The 27,583-nt window shown below is 41.3% G+C and overlaps 1 protein-coding gene across 2 annotated transcripts in view; it reads left to right on the plus strand.

The window, feature by feature from the left end:
* Positions 1-27,583, plus strand: part of LOC116260169 (phosphoglycolate phosphatase 1A, chloroplastic-like) — a 63,717-nt gene that overhangs the window by 11,581 nt on the left and 24,553 nt on the right. The window contains exons 10-11 of one of the 2 annotated variants that reach the window (XM_031638296.2): positions 15,031-15,134; positions 15,292-15,577. The exons of the other annotated variant lie outside the window; for it this stretch is intronic. Coding sequence (XP_031494156.1) covers positions 15,031-15,134; positions 15,292-15,398 — 211 coding nt within the window. The 3' untranslated portion in view covers positions 15,399-15,577. Of the gene's footprint in view, positions 1-15,030; positions 15,135-15,291; positions 15,578-27,583 lie in introns of those variants that run through there. 2 annotated transcript variants of the gene reach the window in all.

Below are 27,583 nucleotides of genomic sequence, written 5' to 3' on the forward strand. Positions count from 1 at the left end.
CATTAAACTTGTGCACCCACAAAGATCCTTGTTTCCAGTGGCTCCCAAAGTATTTGGTTGCACATGCTTTGTTCATATTCTTGGACCCACACGTGACAAATTGGGAGCCCAAGCCATTAAATGCATTTTCATTGGCTACTCCAGAAACCATAAAGGCTACAAATGCTTTGATCCCTTGACTCAAAAAGAGTATATCAGCGCGGATGTCACATTCTTTGAGTCTTGTAGAAATACGAACAAGAAGACGAAGAGAAACAATGATCACGATGTAACGTGGAAAACCCTCAACACGAGGGAGAAAAAACCACGAATGAGGAGGAGTTGGTGTCCACTAGCAGCCAGACTCTCTCTCTCTTAAGATTATCATTAACACTTAAGGATTAGGGTTACATGACTTAAGTAGAGCCCAAAACGGGCTACAAGGCGGGTTGGGTATGGATCCGGACCCGAAACCCACAATCTATCAACACTCCCCCTCAAGTTGGGCATACATATCAAACATGCCCAACTTGGATACATTCCTCTCAAATGAAGCTGAAGGAAGAGCTTTCGTCAGAACATCAGCAGTTTGGTCTTCAGACTTCATGTAAGGTAAGATCAACTCTTTCGCATCAATCCTTTCCCGAATGAAGTGACGATCAATTTCAACATGTTTTGTTCTGTCGTGAAGAACAGGATTGTTGGCTAAGTTGATTGCAGACTTGTTATCACAATACATCTTCATAGGTCCTTCAATCTCTATTCCAATGTCAGTCAACAATATCTTCAACCATAATAACTCTGACACTCCCATAGCAACTGCCCTATATTCTGCCTCTGCACTGGATCTAGAGCAAACATCCTGTCTCTTGCTCCTCCATACAACAAGGTTTCCTCCCAAGTAGACACAGTACCCTGTAGTGGATCGTCTGGTATCACCACAACCTGCCCAATCCGCATCAGAATAGCCCTCGATTTCTACAGTCTCTTGTTTCACATACAGGAGTCCCTTACCAGGATTTTTCTTCAGGTAGCATAGCACTCTGTCCACAGCCTTCAGATGTGCATCGGTTGGCGCATGCATGAATTGGCTCAAAACATTCACCGCAAAGGTGATATCAGGTCTCGTGAGGGTAAGATAAATTAGCTTCCCAACCAAACGTTGATATCTTCCCTTGTCTTCTTCACAGAGAGGCTCTCCATCTCTAAGACTCAACTTGTGCCCAGTGTCAAAAGGGGTAGGAGTAGGTCTACATCCCAATTTACCAGTTTCTTCCAGCAGATCTAATGTATATTTCCTTTGGTTTAGTACAAGACCAGTACTAGACCTAGCAACCTCCATACCAAGAAAATACCTTAACTTGCCAAGGTCTTTGAGGTCGAATTCTGTAGCCAGTAACCCTTTTAGCTTGATAATCTCCTCCTCATCATCTCCAGTAACAATCATGTCATCTACGTAGACGAGTAGAAGAGTAACCCTGCTCTCCTTCTTCTTCACAAACAGAGTGTGATCTCCATTTCCTTGTTTGTATCCATGACGTATCATCACTCTTTTCAGTCGTTCAAACCACGCTCTGGGCGATTGCTTAAGGCCATACAAGGCCTTTTTCAGCTTACAACACTTTTCTGGTTCTTCATATCCTGGAGGCATATGCATATATACTTCTTCTTCGAGGTCATCATTGAGGAATGCATTCTTAACATCCAGTTGATACATCTTCCACTCCTTCATCACAGCTAAGGATATAACCACCCTCACAGTCTTCATTTTCGCAACAGGAGCAAAGGTTTCCAAGTAATCAATTCCATATTTCTGGCTAAACCCCTTGGCCACAAGTCGAGCTTTATATCTTTCAACACTCCCATCTGGTTTGTACTTGATGGTATACACCCATTTGGATCCAACTAGGTGAGCGGCTTCAGGAATCTTCACCACTTCCCATGTCAAGTTTCTTCTTAGGGCATCTATTTCTTCTTTCATTGCATCAGCCCACTTGGAGTCACTTTGAGCTTCAGCGACAGTCCTGGGAATCACAGCCAAAGAGAGAGTAGAAACAAAGCACTTGTAATCTTTCCCAAGTCTGGAATAAGAAACAAAATTACCAATGGGGTGTTGAGTACATGACCTGACACCCTTTCTCAGGGCAAGGGGAAGATCGTCATTCTTCTTTTCAACCTCATCATGAGTCTCCACGGTCTCCTTGGTAGGACTTGGTTCATCCAGGGAAGGAGTGGCATTGGGATTGGAAGTAGATCTAGCATCACAAGTCATCACCTCTGTCCGAGTACCTCGTCTAGAGTAGAACTGTCCAAACAACTGAGGGCCTTCTTTCTCAATGCTATTGTCACCCCGTTCCTCCTTCTCAGGCACATCAACAGTATTAAGTGATTCTGCTTTCTTGTAGTCCAAGAAATCTATAAACTGAAGTTCCTGTCTCTGAGAATACTCTTCCCTGCCCACAGACTGCTCCCCCTGAAGAGGATTCGCACCAAAGTAAGAGGCATGTTCCAAGAAGGTAACATCCCTCGTAACATAAGCTCGACCAGTAATAGGATCAATACATTTGTATCCTTTTTGCGTAGGGGAGTATCCAACAAAGACACCTTTGATAGACCTAGGATCAAGTTTCTTGACATTTGGACTGTGATCATGGATAAAACATACACAACCAAAAACAAGAGGAGGAAGAGGAAATGGTGGACGACTGCCAGGAAGCAACGAGTGGGGAGTCCTACCATTCAAAACACGACTGGGCATGCGGTTAATAAGATAGGCACTAGTAAGAACTGCATCACCCCAATAGTGTTTAGGAAGATTTCTCTGAAACAAAAGAGCCCTGGTGACATTAAGAAGTTGACGATTTTTCCTTTCAGCTACCCCATTTTGAGGGGGGGGTGTAACTACAGGATGTCTCTTGAACAATCCCCCGTTGTCTAAGAAACTCCTCAACAGGCTGACACATGTACTCACGGGCATTATCGGACCTGAAAGTTTTAACATTCGCACCATATTGGGTATGCACAAGAAGAATAAATGTCTCTATGATGCGAGGAACCTCGCTGCGGTCTTTTAACAAGTATATAAATGTAGCACGAGAGAAATCATCAATGAAAGTGATAAAATACTGGAAACCTTGACGGGTATGAATGCCCGAAGGTCCCCATACATCAGAGTGAATCAGGGAAAAAGCTTCATTAGCACAACTAGAAGAAAGAGGGTACGAAGCCCTCACATGTTTGGCAAACTGACAAACATCACAAGAAATGGAAGACAAATCAAAGGAGGAACACAAGTCTGGAAACAAATGTTTCAAAATCCCAAAAGGTAAATGCCCAAAACGTTCATGCCAGTACATAAAAGACTGAAGACAATCTTCTCTTCTCTTATCTGTCTTGCGGATCGCTGTCAACAGAGCAGCAGCCACACGTATGGGAAGACGATATAATCCATCAGAAGCTAAACCAATCCCAATCCTCTTCCCTGTCACCAAGTCCTGCAAAACACAACGATCGGCAGAGAATATAAGTTCACAATTCAATTCTTTAGTAAGTCTACTGACTGATAAGAGATTTAAAGGAAACTGGGGAACATGTAAAGCGCCCTGCACATGAAATTTGTCCAACAAGGACAGAGTGCCTTCGCTTGCCACACAGGTAGAGGAACCATCTGCAAGAGAAACACGTTCCTTTCCCGAGGACAACTTATACTCATGAAACAATTTTGGATTACCTGTCATGTGATGAGTAGCACCACTATCGACAATCTATTCCCCCACAGAAGAGTTACCTTGATTGCCAATAACCGCGAGAGCATGATTAGCTGTAGTTCCCTCTGAGGTCTCAATCTTGTTGACATCGATCCTGCCCAAATAAGCCCTTAGTTCACGAAGCTGGTCAGCAGAAATGGAGACTTTTTCTCCACTGGATGCTTGCACCTCAGACACAGGCGTTCTCCCAATCGAAGATCTCCCTTTGTTTCCCTTCTTTTCTGGATGAAGATCCCAACAATAATCCACGGTGTGACCTGTCTTCTTGCAGTGAGTGCACCGGCGAAGGGATCTAGACGGGCCGCCAGGACCACGACTCACGAGAGCGGATCTCTCGTTATAGGGCACAAGTTCCCTCTTCCCTTCTTTTGTAACAAGCCTCCTCTGTTCTTCCGCTTCAACACAGGAGTACACATCTTCAATACTGGACACCTCCCCTGAATTCAGAATCTGGCTTCGAACACCTTCAAACTCATCATTTAAACCTGCTAAAAATAGGAACACCCTGTTTTCCCATTCATGAGCAACATAGAGCGCCGGATCATGGGGACAATGCCAAGGAATATCAGAATGATAGTCAAGCTCTTCCCACTTGGCTTTCAAAGCCCCATAGTACTCTGCAACAGACGAGGTCCCTTGTCGAATGCCATAGACTGTCTTCATTACTTGGTAAGTACGAATTGCGGTCTTCTTTTGGCCATACATTTGCTCGAGGACCACCCACATGTCTCTAGCAGTCTTCTTCCGAAGGATAAGGGGCTGAATATCGGCGGAAACGGAATTGACAATCCAAGTTTTCACTTGATTATCCTCAAGAAACCAAGTATGCCACACATCACTTGTTCTTGCTGGTTCGGGGTTGCTCCCATCAATATAGGCCATGCGACCACGGCCAGCAATCCCCATGGTCATAGCAGGCGACCACGAGAAATAATTATCCTTGGTGAGGCGAAGAGTGATGACTTGCATGGGAACATTCTCAGTTCTAAAAGCCCCTATTTCAGTGGGATTGGTGTTGACGGTTGACGAGGAAGAGGCTGCCATAATCACAGACCAGTCTAGCTACGGGTGAAGCCCAGTAGGCAGCAAGGGCAGCAGGGAGCAACAGCACAATACAACACCAAAAAAGGCAGAGAGCAGGCAACGGACAAAACGGAGAACGCCTAAACCTCACCGGCGGAAGAGACAGCAACAGAGAGGCAGCGCCGGAGAAAAAAAAAACGAAGCAGAGCGGCGCGGCGCTGGGCAGAAACAGACCGCCGGAACCAGGCAGAGCGGCGCACCGGCGGAAGCAGACCGCCGGAACCAGGCAGAGCGGCGCGGCGCCGGAAAAAGACATGGCGGTGGGCGATGCGTCGGATGACAGAGAGGAACGCCGCTGGACAGAGCGTCGCTGGGCAGGCCGACGCTGGGCGGAAGCGACTGAACAGGAACGACGCTGATCAGGGCGTCGCTGGGCCGGTCGTTGCTAGGCGGAGACGGCGAAATCCTGAGCGGCGCTGATCAGGGCGGCGCTGGGCGGAGACGGCGGCGGGGCGACAGACGAAGCTCAGGCATCGGGCACGGACGTCGGGCACGGGCGTCGGGCGTCGGGCACGAGCGTCGGGCACGGGCGTCGGGCACGAGCGTCGGGCACGGGCGATGAACAGTGCCGGGCGAGACGATGAACAGTGCCGGGCGAGTCAATGAACAGTGCCGGGCGAATCCTCCTCCAACACGGGCAAAAGACAAACCAGAAACGCCGGAACTTCACGGCTCTGATACCATGTAGAAATACGAACAAGAAGAAGACGAAGAGAAACAATGATCACGATGTAACGTGGAAAACCCTCAACACGAGGGAGAAAAAACCACGAATGAGGAGGAGTTGGTGCCCACTAGCAGCCAGACTCTCTCTCTCTTAAGATTATCATTAACACTTAAGGATTAGGGTTACATGACTTAAGTAGAGCCCAAAACGGGCTACAAGGTGGGTCGGGTATGGATCCGGACCCGAAACCCACAATCTATCAACAAGTCTCAACCTTATTATAGCTTCACTCCTATGTCTACTGAGATGCCACGGTCTCCAGACCCACTACCTATTCCTCCTATTCCTTTGGAGTCGTTCTCTGTTGAATCTCCTTCGTCTGTTGTGTCCAAGTTTCGTGATCCACCGCTGGTCTACACACGTCGACAGGACCCTTCTCATAATCTTTTGCCAACCGTTTCTCAGGAGGTAAGTACATCTGAAGCGCATAACCCTACTCATTCTGATCCTTGTCAAGACTTACCTATTGCTCTTCGCAAAGGCAGACGGCAATGTACTTTACATCCTATATCTCATTTTGTGTCTATTGATGGGGTTGGTAAAAATATGCAACAATTCATTCATGCTTTGGCTGCTCATACAGTTCCTACGTGTCACCAGCAGGCCTTATTAGACACCCAATGGAGACGGGCTATGCAAGATGAGATGGATGCCTTAGTGCAGAGGGGCACTTGGGAACTCGATGTGATATTGTTGGCTCAAAGTGGGTATTCATAGTTAAGTATAATTCTGATGGTTCTTTGGAACGATACAAAGCTCGATTGGTTGCTAAAGGCTACACGCAGACCTACGGTGTGGATTTCTTTGAGACCTTCTCTCCAGTTGCTCGGTTGGGAATCATTCGTCTTATTATTTCTGTGGCTGTCCACCATGACTGGCACATGTATCAACTGGATGTCAAAAACGCCTTTTTGTATGGTGATCTTGATGAGACTGTCTATATGCAACAACCACCGGGATTTGAACGACAGGGGGAGTGTGGAAAAGTATGCAAGCTGAAGAAAGCTATTTATGGACTCAAACAGAGTCCTCGTGCGTGGTTTCACAAGTTTTCTGAGGTAGTCTCACAGTGTGGCTTTGTGAGATCTCCTCTTGATCATTCCTTGTTTATCAAGAAGGCTTCCCGAGGTATAACTGTTCTCGTGGTTTATGTTGATGATATTATCCTGACAGGTGATTCTGATCAAGAAATTTCTGATGCAAAGCTGTTTCTTCAAAAACACTTTGTGACGTAAGATCTGGGTCCTCTACGATACTTCTTGGGAATAGAAGTTGCTCGCAATGGGGAGGGTGTTGTTCTCTCTCAACGGAAGTATGTTCTTGATTTATTGCAGGACACAGGGATGCTAGGAGCTAAACCGGCAAATTTACCTATGAATCCACGTATACATCTTCATGATGACCAAACAGAATTAGTGGATTCTAGATCTTACAGATCCCTTATTGGAAAACTTCTCTATGTTACCGTGACAAGACCAGACATTAGTTTTGCAGTGGGAAAACTAAGTCAATTTATGGAAAAACCAAGGAAAGTTCATTGGGATGCTGCTTTGATGGTGGTTAAATATCTGAAATCTTCTCCTGGCAACTCTGAAAGTGGAAGCCTATAGTGATGCTGATTATGCTGGCTCAGTAGAGGACAGAAAATCTACCACAGGATTTTGTGTATTTGTGGGAGGCAATCTCATATCGTGGAGAAGCAAAAAACAAGGTGTGGTGTCAAGATCTAGTGCAGAATCCGAGTACAGAGCTATGGCTCAAACAGCGGCAGAAATGACGTGGGCTAGATCCATGCTATCCAGCCTAAGTGTGTCAATCACACTTCCCATGAAGATGTATTGTGATAATCAAGCAGCCACACACATTGCAAACAATCCAGTTTTTCATGAAAGAACTAAACATATTGAGGTGGATTGTCATTACATTTGGGATCTCGTTCAAGCATGAACTATTGCCACTGTTCATGTTCCTTCAGAAGATTAAGCTGCAGATATCTTCACCAAAGCTCTTCCTATTGGTGATTTCTCTAGATGTTGTGACAAGCTGAGCATGTTTAATATGTATGCTCCAGCTTGAGGGGGAGTGTTGAATAAGAAAAGTTTTATGTTTTAGGAGGTTCCTTGTAATATTAAAGAGTTATAAGATCTCTTTAATATTTTCCTTATTTCCCATTGAGTTATTTTGTAAATCCCTTTTTACCCTAATCTCTTTTATAAAAGAGATAAGGGTTATCGTAATAAGGAGTTCTTTTAGTTCAATCTCACGGCAGCTTCTCTCTCTCACTTTCTTCTTCTCCGCTGCAACAATTTGCATGGCTCTAGAAAGAATCAGCAAATAGGATTTTACTTGAGCATGCTTCATGGCCATTCATTCGTCCTATATGATCAGTATAACTTATCTCACAGTGGTAATCATTATAGTGAACTATTTGTTGGTGTCTAACCGCAGCAAGCAAGTATTTTTGCACTAACAGTATGATGTGCTCCCAATCTTTCTTATGTTTATCTTGGTCATCAAGGGTTCTATGTATGTTTCTTGCTTTTCCATTGGCTGTCCTTTACATAATCTACTACGACATCGTTGATAGCTATCCATACTGAGAATTCATACAAGAGTACACAGAAGTAACACAAGTGAAATTGTTTCTTCCAAGCACTTGACAGCTGTGCTGTTGTTGAGCTTTGGAGTGTACTGACAGTCTTCAAATCTGATGACTCAATCTTCCTTGGGACATTTTGGATTTACTTATACCATTAAGCCATATTACTACATAGCTCTGTGGTGTACCTGCGAGATCATATTTTGTAGAATGCTGCATTATCATGCTATACATGTTGGCCTTTGTAGAAACATGCAACACACGAAAGAAGAAGAAGAGAGGAACACACGATATACGTGGAAAAACCTCAGAAAGAGGAAAAAACCACGGGAAGCTCTGACCTAGGTGCACACCGCAACCCTAGGAGAGAGAAAATTATATTCACTTAATCACACAATTACACTTAAGTGAAGATTATATAGGAGGGAGAGAAGAATGCCGCCTAGGGTACCGAGCCGGCCTCGGTACCCGTGCCCCATGGGACCGGGTCCAGAAATGGACCGGTTCCCCATTACATCTATTTTAACACTCCCCCTCAAGCTTGGCATACATGTCAAACATGCCAAGCTTGCTAACATTTTTCTCAAATTGAGATGTACATAAAGACTTAGTTAAAACATCAGCAACTTGATCTTCAGACTTCATGTAGGGCAGGATCAACTCCTTAGAATCTATGCGTTCCCGTATGAAATGGCGATCGATCTCCACATGTTTGGTTTTGTCGTGCAAGACTGGATTGTTTGCCAAGTTAATAGCCGACTTGTTGTCACAATACATCATCATCTTCTCTTCCATTTTCACCCCAATATCTGCTAACAGAATTTTGAGCCATAACATTTCTGTAACCCCCATGGCAACCGCCCTGTATTCAGCCTCAGCACTGGACCTGGAACAAACTTCTTGTCTTTTACTTCTCCATACCACCAGGTTACCTCCAAGAAAGATGCAGTATCCTGTGGTAGACCTTCTAGTATCTGTGCAACCTGCCCAGTCGGCGTCAGAGTATCCTTCAATACTGAGTTGACTTTGTCGAGTATAGAGCAGTCCTTTCCCTGGGTCATTCTTTAAGTATCCCAATACTCTTTCAGCACTTTTCCAATGACAATCAGTAGGGGCATGCATAAACTGACTTAACACACCCACAGCATACGTAATATCCGGGCGAGTAAGGGTGAGATAAATGAGTTTACCAACCAGCCGCTGATACCTCCCTTTTCCTTCCTCATCCAAGATCGTCCCAGTTTTGATACTTATCCTTGTGCCAGACTCCATTGGAGTAAGAAAGGGCCTGCATCCCAGTTTACCTGTCTCTTTTAGAAGGTCCAAAGTGTATTTCCTTTGGCTCATAACAAGACCAGTCTCAGATCTAGCAATCTCAATTCCCAAAAAATACCTCAGTTTACCCAAATCTTTGAGGTCAAATTCAGCAGCTAACGTTTCTTTCATCTTCCTTTTTTCTTCTTCGTCATCACCTGTGACAATCATATCATCAACATATACTAGTAGGAGGCTCACCAGACCATTTCTCTGCTTGATGAAGAGGGTGTGATCACCATTTCCCTGTTTATATCCATTAGTCTTCATCACAACCCTTAGTCTTTCAAACCACGCTCTAGGGGACTGCTTGAGGCCATACAATGCTTTCTTGAGATAACAACACTTTCCTTTCTGCGCATATCCAGGCGGCATGCTCATATAGACTTCTTCCTCAAGGTGACCATTCAAGAAGGCGTTCTTGTCATCAAGTTGGTCCATGCTCCACTTCTTTTGTACTGCCAGAGCTAAGATGACCCTTACTGTCTTCAGTTTAGCAACGGGAGCGAACGTCTCAAGATAGTCAATCCCATATTTCTGGCTGAACCCCTTTGCAACAAGACGAGCTTTATAGCGTTCTACAGTGCCATCAGGTTTGTACTTCACAGTAAACACCCACTTGGAACCAACTAAGTGAGTTCCATTAGGAATATCAACAACCTCCCACGTATTGTTCCTTGCCAGGGCGTCCATCTCCTCTGTCATGGCCTGTAGCCATTTGGGATCCTCCCTGGCATCCTCCACTGACCTGGGAATAACAGCCATAGATAGAGAGGTAATAAAGCACTTGTAGTCTTTACTGAGTTTAGCATACGAGACAAATCTCTGAATAGGGTGAGAAGTACATGACCTGGTGCCTTTGCGTAGGGCTATGGGAAGATCTTCATTCATTGGACTTGGATCATCCGGGGAGCTCACAAGATCGGGATTGGTAACATCAACAACCTCCATCACATCATTCTTCTTCCTGGTGTATACCTGACCAAACAAATGATCACGGGACTGTTCTTCCACAGGGCCCCCTTCCATCTGACTGTCTCTGTCCTCACTGACTGTGTCAACCACACTCACACTCGGAGAACTAGCCGTGTAATCCAAGAAATCTGTGAACTGAATCAACTGATGCGAAGAATACTCGTCCACTCTCTCACCTAAACACTCCCCCTGAAGAGGATTCGTAGGAAAGTATGCCTCGTGTTCATGAAAGGTAACATCCCTGGAGACATAGACTCTGAAAGTGCTAGGGTCAACACACTTGTATCCCTTCTGAGTGGAGGAATACCCCAAAAAGACCGCTTTGATGGACCGACAATCAAGTTTCTTGAGAGTGGGACTATGATCATGGACAAAGCAAACACACCCAAACACCCGAGGGGTCAAAGGCCAGGGACTCTGATTAGGCCACAAAACAGAATAAGGGGAATGACCATTCAACACACGAGTAGGCATACGGTTAATGAGATGAGCACTAGTGAGAAGTGCATCACCCCAGTACCGCTTAGGGACATGACGTTGAAACATAATGGCCCGGGTGACATTTAACAAATGACGGTTCTTCCTTTCAGCCACGCCATTCTGAGGGGGTGTGTGGCTACAGGATGTTTCATGTATAATACCCTTGCTTCGCAAGAAGTCATCAAGGGATAGGGAGACATACTCTCGAGCATTGTCAGTACGAAGGGTCTGAACAGGGGTTTGGAATTGAGTTTCAACAAATGCAACGAAGTTTTTGACAATGCCGGGAACCTCACTACGTTCTTTCAACAAGTACACGAACGTACAACGAGAGTAGTCATCGATAAGAGTCATGAAATAATGAAAACCACGACCGGTGGGCACTCCCGAAGGACCCCAAACATCAGAGTGAACCAGTTTTATTGAACGAAATAGGGTACGAGGCCCTAACATGTTTAGACAACTGACACACTTCACAGGCGAAGGTGTCCAAAGAAACAGACCGAAACATCTTAGGAAACAATTGTTTAATCAACTGAAAAGGAAGATGACCAAGTCTCTCGTGCCAGCGCATAATAGCGGATCTGTCCTCCACGTCAGATAACTGTCCACTGGTGGCTGAAATCAAAGCAGAGGCAACCTGTACTGGCATTCTGTAGAGACCATCAATAGCCGAACCAATCCCAATCTTCTGCCCCGTCCCCAAGTCCTGCAGTAAACAACGATCAGCAGAGAATATTAGATTACAGTTTAGCTCTTTGGTAATACTGCTGACAGATAACAAATTCACGGGAATATTAGGAACATGCAGGGCATTATGAAGACAATATTTGTTCAGTAATGAGAAACTCCCTTTTCCAGCCACAGAAATAGAAGAACCATCAGCCATAGAAACACGCTGCTGCCCAGAAGTCAACTTGTATTCTTGAAACATCTTAGGGTCCCCGGTCATATGATGAGTAGCCCCACTGTCAACAATCCAATCACCGGGAGAGGAATTACCTTGATCACTTGTAGCAACAAGAGCCTGAGCTAATTTAGCTCCATCAGACGTAGATGTGTCCTCTGACGTAGTAGAAAGGCGACTGATGTAAGCTTGTAGTTCCTTGATTTGATCAGGGGAAAGCCTCGATTTTTCACCACTTGAAGAACCACTCTGAGTTGAGTCCTGCACAAGAGGACCTCGCCGACTAGACGGAGGGCGACCACGAACACTCTTCTCAGGGTGAAGATCCCAACAGAAGTCAACAGAATGTCCTGATTTGTGACAATGTGTACATTGCTTAACAGGGCGTGGTCCAGACACAGAAGAACGGCTAACAAAGGCCGAGGGACCAGTCCCGTGACTGGGGTCAATTTGCATCACTTGACGCCTTTGTTCCTCGGATTCCACTCTGGCATAAACATCTTCTATTCCAGGAATCTCATCACAGTTGAGAATTTGACTCCGAATGGATTCAAACTCATCACGCAAGCCTCCAAGGAAGAGGAACGTCCGGTCCATCCATTCCTTTTCCCAGTACCGAGCATGATCAGAACCACAGTCCCAGTTATCATTCACATGATAATCAAGTTCCTCCCACTTAGTTTTCAGGGCTGCATAGAAGGAGGCAACAGACAGGTCACCCTGTTTCAGAGAATAAATACTGCGTTTAATCTGATACGTACGCAGAACCCTTTTCTTGCGACCATACATCCTTGCAAGCACAGTCCACATATCAAACGAAGTCGGCTTCCGCAGAATAAGAGGCTGAATATCAGCGGACACAGAGCTGATGATCCATACCTTAACCTGACTGTCTTCCAACACCCACGTCGCCCATTGAGGATCAGTTTTGTTGGGCGCCGGTTTGTCGCCTGTGATATAGGAAAGACGACCACGGCTCGTTATCCCAATCTCGAGAGCAGCAGACCAAGAGAGATAATTGTCTTTAGTCAGACGAATGGGTGTGACCTGAACCGGCAAGATCTCGCTCTTGGGAGCGCTGCCCGCGTCAAAGGCCATATCACTTTTAGGTGCAAGCTCTTCCGCCATCACAAGCAGTCAAGTCAGACACAACCCCAGGCAGCAACAAGACAGCACGGCGGCGGCTGAAACACCAGCACCACACGGAACCTTAGGTGTCGGCGACGGCGCTGGACACCCACGGCAGCGGAAAGATGGGATGGCGCTGGATCGACCGACGGCGGAAGAGGAGACACCCACGGCAGCGGAAGTCACAAGCGGCAACAGGCGGCGGCGCTGGATCGTCTGACGGTGGCGGCGCAAAAGATCCCAATGACGGCGGCGCGGGAAACCCTAACGGCGCAGGCGGCTGCGGTGCAAGGGCGACTACGAAAATACGAGACGAAGCCGAACGATCTCACGGCTCTGATACCATGTAGAAACATGCAACACACGAAAGAAGAAGAAGAGAGGAACACACGATATACGTGGAAAAACCTCAGAAAGAGGAAAAAACCACGGGAAGCTCTGACCTAGGTGCACACCGCAACCCTAGGAGAGAGAAAATTATATTCACTTAATCACACAATTACACTTAAGTGAAGATTATATAGGAGGGAGAGAAGAATGCCGCCTAGGGTACCGAGCCGGCCTCGGTACCCGTGCCCCATGGGACCGGGTCCAGAAATGGACCCGGTTCCCCATTACATCTATTTTAACAGCCTTCTTTATTACCGAGATTATCAGCCATTGCATAGTGGGATGGGAGCAGCTTTTGCCAATTTTCCTGACTTGAGCAACAAGTCATGTCCTCTAAGTTGTGTCAGCAGAAAACCTTCTTCTAGTTATCGTGTCAATAATCTCTGAATAACAATTTTGTTTATTTCTTTTAAAACCAATTTCAACATGAGCTGAGCATTTAAACTTTGTTAAATTATCCTTCTTGGAAAATGAAAACACATGCTCATTGCAGAAGCTCCTCAAAACAATTCTTGTGGGAGTTAGTTCGTTAAAGAATTCATGTGGCTGGCTGAAACTTTACTTTACTTTTGGAAGCATCTTTTTCTAGTTGTCTTCATCAGAAAAACTAACCCGCATCATATGGTCTCATAACTTCCTGTTGAAAGTGGATTTAAAAATAAGTTCAGTGGCCCCTGCCCAGCAGAGAGGAAGGAACAAGGTAACTAGGCAGAAGAGGCTAAAAAATTAGCACCCATAGAAGTTGTTGAGTGGTAAAGGTCAGGGGCTGAAGTGAAAAAAAGAAAATCCAAAAACAGAGGTTAAAGTGATCATGAAAATAGGTTTGAACGTTAGAGGTATCATACTCAGAACTTAAGTAGGGAAACCCATAGCAAAAGCAATGAGAAGAGAGAGAGAGAGAGATTACTTTCACGCAGACTGCAAGTATCTATATGCATAAAGAGCAAACAAAAAAGGTACTGGTTATCGGAAGCAGGATAGGCTGATGATTACAATATTGGATAAAACATTGTGACACCATCTGCATAATATATGGGCGAACCATCCCAGGAAAATAAAGTTATGCATAATTAAATGCTTTATGAGCTCACTTCTTTGATGGACTTGAATTCTTTTGGTGTTATAAGGAGGTAGACATTTTCCATGTTATTTTATGCTCTATAGGAGAATGGTAATGATATTGAATAATCAAGGGAGCTTGAGAGAATAGTTCTGGATAACTATTAGATTATAAAAGTATTGTAAGGGCCTCGGGACCAGCTGGCTGTGACTACTAGTTATCCAGTACTGGAACAATTATGGATATCAACTACTTTGTGATAAGTCAGATACAGTATCTGTGTATGGATGTGTGTTTGTTTTTATGGCATGCATGTCTTTTAGAGGGAAAGACCCTCTGGGGCATTTATGATACTATTACTTCAGCCCGACGCAGAACATGATTTTAGTGTTCTTTGCTTTGGATTCCTTTTTCTTTTAGGGAGGTCAATTTTCGTTCATAATTTCACCAGCTGAGAGAGTGAGTTCAGAATGTTCAGATTCTTGAATAATGCATAGCTACTGACCTTTAGTTGATACGTTGTTTCCAGGAAAAGTGTTTGGCTTATCATGCACGGTAGTTTTTAATTTATTGCCAACATTCTCCTAATGACTCATTTTTTATATATGGAATTGTTTACAGGTTTGGCATACAAAAGTCACAGATATGCATGGTGGGTGATAGATTGGACACTGACATTTTATTTGGCCAAAATGGTGGCTGCAAAACGCTTCTTGTGCTTTCAGGTGATTTGATAATGATCTATTTCCATTGGCTTGCATTTTTGCATTTACACGTAAGCATGCAACCATGGAATTAAAAATGATCATCTCTCCCTCTCTCTCTCGCTCGTATAATAAAAGCATGCATAGAAAGGGTCTCTGATACTGGTGAATTATGTAGGTGTGACAAGTATCTCAATGCTTCAAGATTCAAGCAACTCAATACAACCAGACTTCTACACGAACAAAATTTCAGACCTCCTTTCGGCCAAGGCTGCGGTGGTTTGAGAAACCATATACTGTGGCATTTTTTTTTCTGTTTGTCGACCATTTTTTGTGTATTATTCCTGCTCCACATGAAGATGGAAATTGCAGGAAAGAAAAGGTACGAAAATACAATTCCATTTCCATGCCTGGAAACGTTTCAATCATCCAAATATTCCGACTGTGCATCTCTTTGTGTTTCACTGTTTCTTTTTGCAACTAAAAACATTCTCGATATCATGGCATTGCCTTCATATTTTTACACCGTTCACATTTTAGTAATCTACAGAGTGAGGTTCTCGTGTTCTTAAAGAACTAGTGTCCAATAGCAACAATAAAATATGCCAATTGATGCTTGGCCAGTTAAAGATGTTATTTTGGTAAAGGCAGTAAGACATTAGTTAAATTTGGATTGGCTCGCTTTGCGTATGAAATCATGCAATCTAGAAGATTTTGAAGGGAATGAAAAAAATCCAAGTAGAGTATGGTCGCTTGTTGCAGCATCCGTATCATCTATTGCATGATGGCATGTGCAAGCTGCATAACCTTACCTCGTACACGATGAAACTATGAGCCCTTTGCTGCATTTGCACGTACTTTTGGATTCCAAACAGGATTCCTAGCACTGCTATTGATAAATCTCTCTATCTCTCAAAAGCCGGAAATAAGAACTAAAGATGATAGTTCTTATTCATTGTTCTTACGGAGAAACTTTTTGCACTTATTATTTCAGATTTTCTTCCTTTTTTTTTTTTTTTGTTGGAGGAAGACATCTTAGTCCCCAACATAAACTCATCCGATAAGAACCCATCAAGCGTGGGAACATAAGATCCCTTTGAAAATATAATTTAACAGAATATTAAATTTCTTGTTTCACATTACATAGCCCCCCATGCCCCAGCAGCTATGATGGTACAGTTTTTCTCATTTGATATACAGTATTTACATAAAATATGCAAAGGCCCAAGGCTCATGTTTGGATCATTAAAACTGTCATATTACAAATACAGAGAAATCCACAAATGTTATCTGAATCTACAAAACAAAAACATGAATGTAGATCCCAATGGCGGAGGCAGGATATTTTGGGTGAGGAGCACTCGAGTCACCAACACAGGTCTGATGTGGGCACTCCATATAATTTTTAAGTCATCACAATGTTTGGGTGTGCAGGAGGAGTATTTTATCCTGCCACCCAGCAGAGCTCTGAAGCTCCTAGCCAACCGGTATAGAGGCCTTGGGTTGGTCCTCCTTCATGCTTCAACTTACATGTCAGTGGGCCCCCTGTTGAAGTTTAAAGAGTTGACACTCCAGGAATTCAAAATGAAAACTGGCTGCCTACTAACCTCTGCTCCAACTATTACACCAACCCCCTAGGGGACAAGTCATCAGAACGTCATTTTTCATTTTCCCAATACAATTTTTTTATGAGGTGGTGTGGGCAGTGGCCACACCAGCCCCCAAGCGTCTCTGCCACTGCTAGTTTCATGTCTTATTTTACTGTAGCCATTTACATTAGAAGTATTTGCAACAACTACCTTTCCCAATTCCTCCTCAACCACAGGTAGAGTTTTCTGCAATAGGACTTATCGACTACAAGTGTAGTTTTGACTCCTTGTCAACCCAAGTGCTTCTCTTATTAAGTTTACCCTTAAGTTTCATTGATTCTTTTCAAATATTAGGTATAGGATGACCCTGATTTCATTAATTTTATATATTATGTGTTTATGTAATATAGATAAGTGTAGGAGGAGAAGATTGCAAGGTGCCGCTGGTTGTCTTATTCCTCACTAACTTATAATTTATTTTCTTAGTTTTTTTTCTTTTTCGTAGAGTTCATTCCTTGTGTTAGCTTTTGTGGATTAGCATTTAGGTTTTGTGAGTTTCTGCAGATTAAAAAAGGTCAGAAATAGAATAGTTTTAGATTCTATTGTGTACTATTTTGAACAATTGACAGCAGGTTGTTAGCTGCTTTCGTAGACAGTTTTCTGTACGTTTCCTAGCTGATGGATTGGGTTTTATATTGTTTGAGTTAATCTCTATGATTTCTGATTTTTTTTTAGTGTTTCCAATGTGTGATTACATGTTAGTTTTGCCTTCCTCATGCCTAAAATATGCACATTATCATGCATCATATCATGCATTGACATTGTATTTGTCAACGCTGGTTTTTTAGCATCCATTGCATGCATCGCTGCACATTCCAAAAACACAAGGTTGGCACAATTTAGAAGATTTTTCAGATGCTCCTACCATCATGCATGCATGTCGCCCTTGTAATTCATGCATCTCATGTAGTGACATCATTGCACCTCATATGCATTCATCGTCCGTTACCATGTGCGTGCATATACATACATAAGCATTCATAGCATAATATATCATGTTAGGCACACATACATCATCATCATACATATAGCACATGACATCATCTCATATACCTTTGCATGTTTCATACCATCATGCCATCACTAACTAGATACTTATGCATGTCATTCAACATATTTCATGCACAAGCACATGCATTGACATCAACAAACTTGTGCCTTATACTAATATCATGAGGTATGTTATGTCGCATGCATATTTTATGTATTATTCATGCATTTTCACCAGGTATACCATGACCCTTATATAGTTAGATCACTCAACATGCGTCTCACGTCAAGGATCATGCATACATATTGTACACGTTAATTTTAGTGGAATTTTCTTCTTTCACATATTAGGTTGGGATAGCTAGAGTTAGTTGTATTTCTCTTATATGTCATGTTTTCTCTTGCATGTGAATGCATTCGATACATGTTAGGCTGTTAGTTGCATTCCGAATTTTATTTTACTCGTGGATTAGGTTCAGATTTTCTACTATGCAATCTTAATTTACCCAAGTGATCTACTGAACTCTGTTCAACCAGAATTCTGTATTGAATTGAGAATTGCTTTCTATAGGGTATGGGGGAATTTCAGCATGAAATTTCAACTGCAGACAGGTCAATATGCATGTATCTCACAGACCAATTCTGATGAAAATCAAATATCATTTAAGATTTATTTAATGGCCATATTGTCATCAGATTTACAAAAAATAGAGAACTGTATTTTTGCTAGTTTCTGTACTAAAATGAAAAAAATCTTCAAACATGCAACTGATTTTTAAGTTCTATAAAATGGGACTGTTTCCTCAAAATGGCAGCCTTTAGACGGCAACTTTCTCTTTGTTGTTTGCTACTTCCAGCTCTCTGATTTGAGGAATTTGCAAAATCTGCCTTGAAAGTTACAGATTGCACTTAGAGGGGAATTTTGGCCATTTTCAGCAGTATTTTCATGCTTTTATCGTGTAAATTAGAGAATAAGGTTTCTGATCCGTGTGTCCTTACTTTAGCCTAGAGGTATTCCTCATAAAGTTTGTGTTTTTTCAGGTGTATTTTGGTTGTCATGTAGTTGTGTTATTTGTTATTGTATAGACCTCTTTTACAGTGAGCTAAGGTGGAATGGTGTGTAACTGTGTATTGAGGTAGTTCATATAGGTTCATTCACTTTGTTAGACATATTGACTGCTATTTTATCTTGTCTTCAGGTCATACTAGAGCTTGGTGCTTCTATTTGTGAGTTAAAACCCTGGATTGAAGTCCAAGCCTGATGAATAATTAGCATTAGCTTAGGATTTAGCTCTAGTTGATTGACTCTTGCCATAACTTGATTCAGTGATTCATGTGCTGATTTGGTCCCATCTTTGTGAACCTTCAATTCCGTTAATTAATCAAGTCTTATTCATAGTATTTGAGAAGTTGAATTTAAGCCTTTGTACCCATTTCCTATGATCGAGACACTTTGGTAGATAGTGAGAATTTATAATTTGGTGTGTATGTCTACTTGATTTTCAATGCTTTGTCATCTTCAACAAGGTATTCAAAGCAAAATCACTTCACCCATCATTGAATTAAATGTCAAAGTTGATTAGACCTTCTAGTATCAAATGTCCATGCAGAAAAAAATAGTGATTTGTTTCCTTACTGGAGGTGGAGAAAACTGTGTTTCCTAGTGGGGATAATAATGTCTTTGTCACGTCTTCTCTTCCTCAGGCAACATCAATCTAGAGTACAACCACTATCAATGTTAGGTTAGAACTCTGTGTTAAGATTGTACGAATTGGATCGGGTCTGCCTCATCTTGCCCACACACCCAAACATAATGGGTGGTGGCATACTTGTAAATACTTGTTGTTTTTTGTATTTACTTGTAACATAAATTAGGTTATATCAATGACAAGGAGGAAGGGCCACGATTGCTGCCCTTTTTTCTTTTCTCTCTCTCTATTGCACGTGCAGTCACCTCCTCTTCTTCTTCTCCTCTAGCATCTACAAAAGATTCCATCCAGTGGTTTGGTGTTATATCTCAAAATCTTACATGGTATCAGAGCAAGGTTGTTGCCACTGAGATTGTCCAGTAAGAAGTTTTATTCTCTGCCCTAATTTTTGTTTTCTGTCCTAACCCTAAAATCCTTGATCTCTATCCTAATCTGTTTTTTTTGGTTGCTATCGTCTAACCTAGTACCTACTGTAAGTCTTCATCCTTATATGTTTAGCCTCAAAATCATGGACCATTACAACTGCAATTCTTCCATATTGTCATCCAGTTTCCTCTCTCAACTCAAGAAGCTGAATTACACCAACTATTTGACTTGGAAACGTCAAATAGTCCCTTTCATCAAGATTCACCGTTTCTATGAGCATCTCAATGGCACTACACCTGTGCCACCAGAATGGATCATGCGAGAGGTGAAGAATGCTGCAGGGCAAATTCAAGAAACTATTGCTGAAATTAATCTTGAATATGAAACGTGGATGACACATGATCAATCCCTTGTAACATATATCACCTCCATGTTATCAGAAGAAGTTCTTGCGGGTGTTAACGATGATATTTTAGCACTGGAGTTGTGGAATGTACTTGTTATCACGTTTTCTCAAGTATCGGAAGTGAGATCTCTACAACTGAAGAGGCAATTTCAAGATATCAAGCGAGAAACACGTTCAGTTTTGAAATACATACATGAAATCAAAAATGTCAGTAACCAGCTTGCAATCATCGGGCACCCAGTCAATGACAATGACAAGGTACAATAGGCTTTGAGTGGTTGGGGTCAGATTTTAATGTTTTCTGCACTATTTAAAGGTATTACCTGTTCTTTTTTCTTTTCTTTTTTCTTTTGAAGACCTGAGAGCAAAATTTATTCAACATGAAGCAACGACAAGAATTATTTCCTTCTGGCAATCACAATGTGTTAGTCACAGGGACCCATGCTTTGCAAGGGAACCGTCCTAAGGTTTGAAACTCACAGGGAGGCATGGGGAGAGGTATTCTTCCAACGCCAAATACAAATGCTCAGGCAAATGTACCAAAAGGATACCTACTTGTTTTTATTGCAATAAGAGAGGTCCTATGAAGTCAGAATGTTGACATAACCCTCAAAACAAAAGAAAACAAGTCAGGCGTGACAATAAGGCAGTAGGGTCAACTGTATCGAACACGATTGCATCATCGAACATTCCTTCTAATGTGCAACAAATTTTAATGACAACCTTGCCTAAAGTCAATCTTAAGCAAAATGAAGGACAATGGTATGCGGATTTTGGTGCTGCAGCCCATGTGATCGGTGACACTGGTAAGCTTTCTAGTGCTCTCCCTTATTTAGCTAAACGCTTAGTTGTCACAGGAGATGGTTTCCATAAAAAAATATCATATATTGGAAATGCACACATATCTATAGCTTATTCCTCCATACCTTTAAAGAATGTTCTTGTTGTTTCAAACGACAAGAAAAATATCATTTATGTGTCAAAGCTTATTGATGATACTCATTCCTCTGTTGAGTTTACTCCTTCTTCTGTTTATGTCAAAGATGCTCGAACCAAGAAGACATTCGTTGAGGGTGTTTGCAAAGGAGACATGTACGTCATTGAAGAAGCTCTAAAGGTGTCCAAGTCTTGTGTTTCAGATTCATCTTTTTTCAGTCATAGTGAAGTCAATATAGCAGAGTATGATAAGCCATACATTTGGCATGGTCGTTCAGCACATTGTAGTCGGTCTTTCATTCAAAGTCTTGTTGCAGACGTACTATTACAAAAGTATAGTCTAAGTCTAGTAAATGAGTCTAGTATGTGCTCAAGCTGTCATATTTGTAAGAGTCATGCTCGCCTTTTTCAGTCAATAAATAAGCGAGCTTCGAAGTTATTTGATACCATATATTATGAAGTTTGGGGGTCTATTCTTATTTCTTCTTCTTTCGAGAGTAGATATTTATGTTGTTTTTATTGATTTTTATTCTCGTTACACTTGAATTCACTTCATGAAAAGCAAATCAGAGGTTTTCTACTTGTTCACTCAATTCCATGCCTTAGTTCAAAACAAATACTCTAGTCATATCATGCATTTCCAATGTGATGGTGGTGGTGAGTTCATTTTACTGAGTACTTACTAAATCATGGGATCACTAGACAAATTTCATGTCCACACACACCACAACAAAATGACATTGCTGAAAGAAAGCATAAACACATAGTTAAAAGTGCACTAAGACAGATTTCCTGTCCACACACACCACAACAGAATGACATTGCTGAAAGAAAGCATAAACACATAGTTGAAAGTGCACTAAGTATGATGCATGACACATATCTGCCCATGAATTTGTGGACGAAAGCTTTTTATACTGATGTTCATGTCATTAATCGACTGCCGTTGTCTCTACTTGAAGCAAAATCTCATTTCTTTAGTTTACACCAAGAACAACCAAATTATAATGAACTATGTGTTTTTGGGTGTGTTTGTTATGTACATGTTAATGTTTCCTTGAGAAATAAGTTTCAAGATCGAGCTGTTATGTACAGATTTGTGGATTATGCTAAAAATTATAAGTACTATAGAGTTACAATCCAAAGATTGGACGCGTGTATATTTTACGACATGTTGTTTTTGATGAGCTTAGGTTGAAGGATTTAAAAGAGCCACAAGCAATACTTAATGTAAGAGATGATGTATATGATTTATAGCTGAATGCTGAAATATTAAGCCAAGGGGGTGATACATTCTATATTCTATGCACAAAGTGACAAAATTATTGATGAGTTTAAGACAGCCACAGATACTCAGTTGGACAGCACACTTTCATCTACTCAGACCAACAACACGTCTTCACCTACTCGGTTTTTAGTAGTGTATACTCGACGATCAGTTCCAGCAACTACTCCAGAAACTGTCACTGCTTGTCCACGTAGATCAGAACGTGTGCAACACCTTATTGATAGATGGGTAAGTTATGATAATTTCTCTTTGGATTTTCAGCTTTTCATAACAAAATTGAGCAAAAAGGTGGAGCCAAAATGCTATGAGCACGCGTGCAAAAGCAAATATTGGATCGAAGCCATGAACGAAGAAATAACTACATTAAATGAATGTCAAACTTGGAAAATTGTTCCTCGTCCAGATGGTAAGAATGTAGTATGCTTAAAATGGGTTTACAAACTCAAGTACAAACCCGATGGCAACATTGATAGATATAAAGCTCGTCTTGTGGCTAGAGGCTTCACTCAGAAGTATGGGGAAAATTACGATGAGACTTTCAGTCCAGTCACCCAAGATGAGAACGATTCATGTTATCATCTCTCTTACAGTCTCACATAGATGGACTTTATATCAGTTGAATGTTAAAAATGTTTTCCTTCATGGCTTTCTAAAGGAAGAGGTATACATGGAACAACCACTAGATTATGCTACCAATCATCCAACTCAGTGAGTGAATTTACAAAAATCGTTGTATGGGCTTAAGCAAGCATCTCGCTCATGGTTTGATAGATTTTCTCTTTATACACAACAGGCTGGTTTTCTTCGAAGTTCACTTGATCATTCCTTATTCTTATATCATGCGGGTGAAGTTACCACTTGGCTACTCATATATGTAGATAACATAGTTCTTACTGGAAATTCTTCGTGTCATATATCTCATGTGAAGGAGGTATTGAAACAAGAATTCAAGATGAAGGATCTCGGCGAACTATGGTATTTCTTGGGTGTTAAGTTTGACAAAAAATGTGACACATTAACTCTTATGCAGCATAGATATACTTTTGATATTTTGGATAGAGCGGATACGACAAATTGTAAGCCCATAAATACTTATAGTGTTCTCAACACAAAATTGAATGTCTCTGATGGGAGTGATGCATACTCAAGTCCTAGTTTCTATCGAAGTATAGTTAGCATACTGTAATAACTTACCTTTACACGTCCAGACATAGTGTATGCAGTGAATCAAGTATCTCAGTTCATGCATGCACCCACAGAAGGGCATATGGATGTTACTGAACGCATTTGCGTTATAAGGCGACTCTTGGGGATGGACTCGTTTACACAAGACAGTCAACTATTTTGAATGAACATAACATTTCCACCTACATTGATGCAGACTGGGCAGGTGATCCAAACGATAGACGATCAGTTTCAGGTTATTGTCTATTCCTTGATTCCAATCTTATTTGTTGGAGTAGCAGAAAACAGCGTGCAGTTGCCAAATCCAGCACTGAGGCAGAATATACGGCAATGGCTGTAGGCACAGCTGAGGCCTCATGGTTACGTCATCAGCTGGGAGAACTCTCCCTTCCCATTGCTCAGTCATCTTTATTCTGTGACAACCCAAGTGCAATCAAAATTGCTTTCAATCCTATTCTACATAACCGCACTAAGCATATAGAGATTGATCAACACTTCTCGTCAAAAGGTCGAGGAAGCCGAGATTGTTCCTATTTATATAGCCACGTCTCAACAAGTAGTTGATCCTTTTACTAAGGGGCTCATAGGGCACCATTTCTAGGAATTAAAGAATAAGTTGTGCATGATCAAACCTCATATACAACTTGAGGGAGGCGGTGGCATACTTGTAAATACTTGTTGTTTTCTGTATTTACTTGTAACATAAATTAGGTTATATCAATGACAATGAGGAAGGGCCACGGTTGCTGCCCTCTTTTCTTTTCTTTTCTCTCTCTCTCTATTGCACGTGCAGTCACCTCCTCTTCTTCTTCTCCTCTCGCATCTACAAAAGATTCTATCCAGTGGTTTGGTGTTATATCTCAAAATCTTACAATGAACTCAACCAAGGTTAATAAACCATGTAACTCAAAGTATGTGCAGCAGGCTGATGGTTAAAATTTAGTTCATAAAAAATGTCATTTTTTTATATGGTATCTCTGCTCAAAGGATTCTATAAACCTTACAGTTACACATACCCCACAAACCTACACTTCAAAAGCTTGTTTAAAGCTTATGTCTCAGAGGATCATCAATATGCACATAACAAACACCCAATTCATGATAGAATGAACTCCGATAGGCAAACATTACGAAGAATTGTTCTCTAAAATGGCGACAGATGGTCAGTTTATCTCATGTACAAGAAAATGGAAAGCCTCTGCCACAAAAAAATAGGTCCATTAGTTTTATGGATCATATATGTCACCCTTTCAATAATATGACATGCTACCTTTGAACAAACCTCTTATGTTAAGGTGTATGTTTTGGGCTTCCAACCTTGTGAATTGCAAGGTATGTGTTCAGCATATGCAGGACCCCACGACCCCCTTGACCATTTCTTTCTTCCCCTCCTCTACCATGTCAAGCTTAGCCTCCTCTTCTTCGCCCATAAACAATTCTTGCTGCAAACATTATGAGTACAATCCCTATGCGTCACTTCCCAACAAACCCTCAATGTCATCTCATACCATAAGTGTTTGGCACACAAATCTACAAATCTAGGAAGCACCGGTAGACACAGAAAGAAGAAAGACATGATAGTCAGGCCATCCTTTTCTTAATGTGAGAGGAGGTCTACAGCGAATGGAATAGATCCATCTAGATAACTAAGGAGATCTTGGCTCCTTGTAAAAGGATCCAAGTCAAGAAGTTTGAATTGTTCAATTGCACAAGTTGACTAAGAAAAATGGAAGCAAGACCAGAAGAGGAAGAGGAGAAATCTATAATTCAATATAGAAAATAGATGAAAAACAGAATAAATGTAGGCTGATCTCACACTAGCATGCAGTCCAGTGGTGATAATTGAATCAGCAGTAACTCATTGATTCTGAAAAAGGAAATGATTCTTTCAATGTGAAATCAGTCAGTCATATATCCCACTGAATTCGAACATCTGTTTCCTTGATTTGCAAATCACCTACGTTGGGCTGTACATAAAACAATGAAAACAGCTCTCTGATAAATCCAGGGAAAGTAATATGGCATCATGAAAAGATGTAGAAAGAAGAGATAAATTCACAATCTAAGATTTAAAGAACTTGACAACGAGAAAAGGAGGCACAATCAGATATTTGGTAGACAGAAATTTGACGTTCAACCAAGAAGAATATAAAGACAGAACTGATGTAAAGATCAAGACAGCCAATGAAGTCCAGTAGCTTGATCAGGAATCTTAGAGCTGACATTTTTCAGAATGCTGAAAGGAATTCAACAGTCTAATTAGAAGATTCAAATCCGATGATTTCCAAATTACTGGAAACAATCATGAGAATCTTCAGATCGACGAAAGAAAAGGACCACAATGTGATTATTTCAGATGCACAAATAGATCAAAATAGAAGTCTGGGAATAGAAACAGAAAAAAATCAAGAAGAGCAAATTTCATACACGGATTTATGGAAAACAGAGAAGGGAATTCGTTTTTTCACTTGAAAGTTGGAATATCTCTTTGGTCATATCTCTTGGAAGCAATCCCAAATCCAGTTCTGGCAACGCTTTGATACCATGTTAGATTTTGATTCATCTATCAAGTATAGAATAAATGAAATGCTGAAAAGTGGCTGCAACAAACGGAAATCCCAACAGCAATGAGGCGCCAAATAGAAGTCTGGGAATAGAAACAGAAAAAAATCAAGAAGAGCAAATTTCATACACGGATTTATGGAAAACAGAGAAGGGAATTTGTTTTTTCACTTGAAAGTTGGAATATCTCTTTGGTCATATCTCTTGGAAGCAATCCCAAATCCAGTTCTGGCAACGCTTTGATACCATGTTAGATTTTGATTCATCTATCAAGTATAGAATAAATGAAATGCTGAAAAGTGGCTGCAACAAACGGAAATCCCAACAGCAATGAGGCGCCAGATCTATTGATCATCTTATATAACAGATTACAATGATTAGGATACGAAAATACCCTATATGAAATTTGTAACTACAAGATCCCATTAATGAGGTGCAAGCTGATATATATATATATATGCTTGATATTTCCTCAAGTCATTCCAGGGATTTTCAAAAATCAAAAATGACTTTTTTAATATTTTTAGACAAATGGATTTTTCACTTGTATATTTTTCCAATGTTAAAAAAGAACTTTACAATGTCCTTTATATATTTCCAAGAAAAATTCATACAACCTATCAGCAAATAACTTTCTTGTTATTTTTTATTTTTTTAAGTTTCAAAATTTTCAAGGTCTTACTGATATTTTCCCATGAAAACCCACATCCAGGTAAACGAGAAAAAACTTGCTACAACTGTCCTTTCTCTTCTCCACTACCAACCCATTGTTTCTCTCATTGACTTCTTTCCCTTCGTCTTTTCCCTACCTCACCATCCTCTTTCCTCTCCTTATTCTTCTTCCCCTGCCTTTCTTTTTCTCTGGCAAATCTTCCTCTATGCTTGTGAATAAATTGAGTCTAGATTTGGCAAGGCCAAGACATGGAAATTTACAGTAGACAGCTAGCCAGATCTAAACCCAAGTGTTTGGGTTGACAATGTTATTCAATAGATCCTAAATTATCTGCTCCATTAATGTACTTGTTTTTAGCAAATCTATGTAACTGCCACAGAAAAATTATAAAAATAAAAATTTATTTTAAATTTTTACATATTTATGTGTGTATCTCACATGCATCTACAATTGCATCTATGTTAATTGCTACCTCTTTGCGTCCCCCACACCCATGTTTTCTCAAATAGTTGATGTAACGCCCTCCCTTCACGCACTTGCGTTTCTGTACCATAGCAAGGCCACCAAACAAAGAAAAGATGGAGACTTCCACCTATATAATATGGCTATAAAACCATATACTGAATACAAGCATATGGTATATCATCCTAAATTTCTGAATGGAATTTCTCATTTTGGTTTTTTTGGGCAGAGGAAGTCCTTGCGC

This window comes from Nymphaea colorata, chromosome 9, assembly GCF_008831285.2.
Source record: "Nymphaea colorata isolate Beijing-Zhang1983 chromosome 9, ASM883128v2, whole genome shotgun sequence".
Classification (NCBI taxonomy): domain Eukaryota; kingdom Viridiplantae; phylum Streptophyta; class Magnoliopsida; order Nymphaeales; family Nymphaeaceae; genus Nymphaea; species Nymphaea colorata.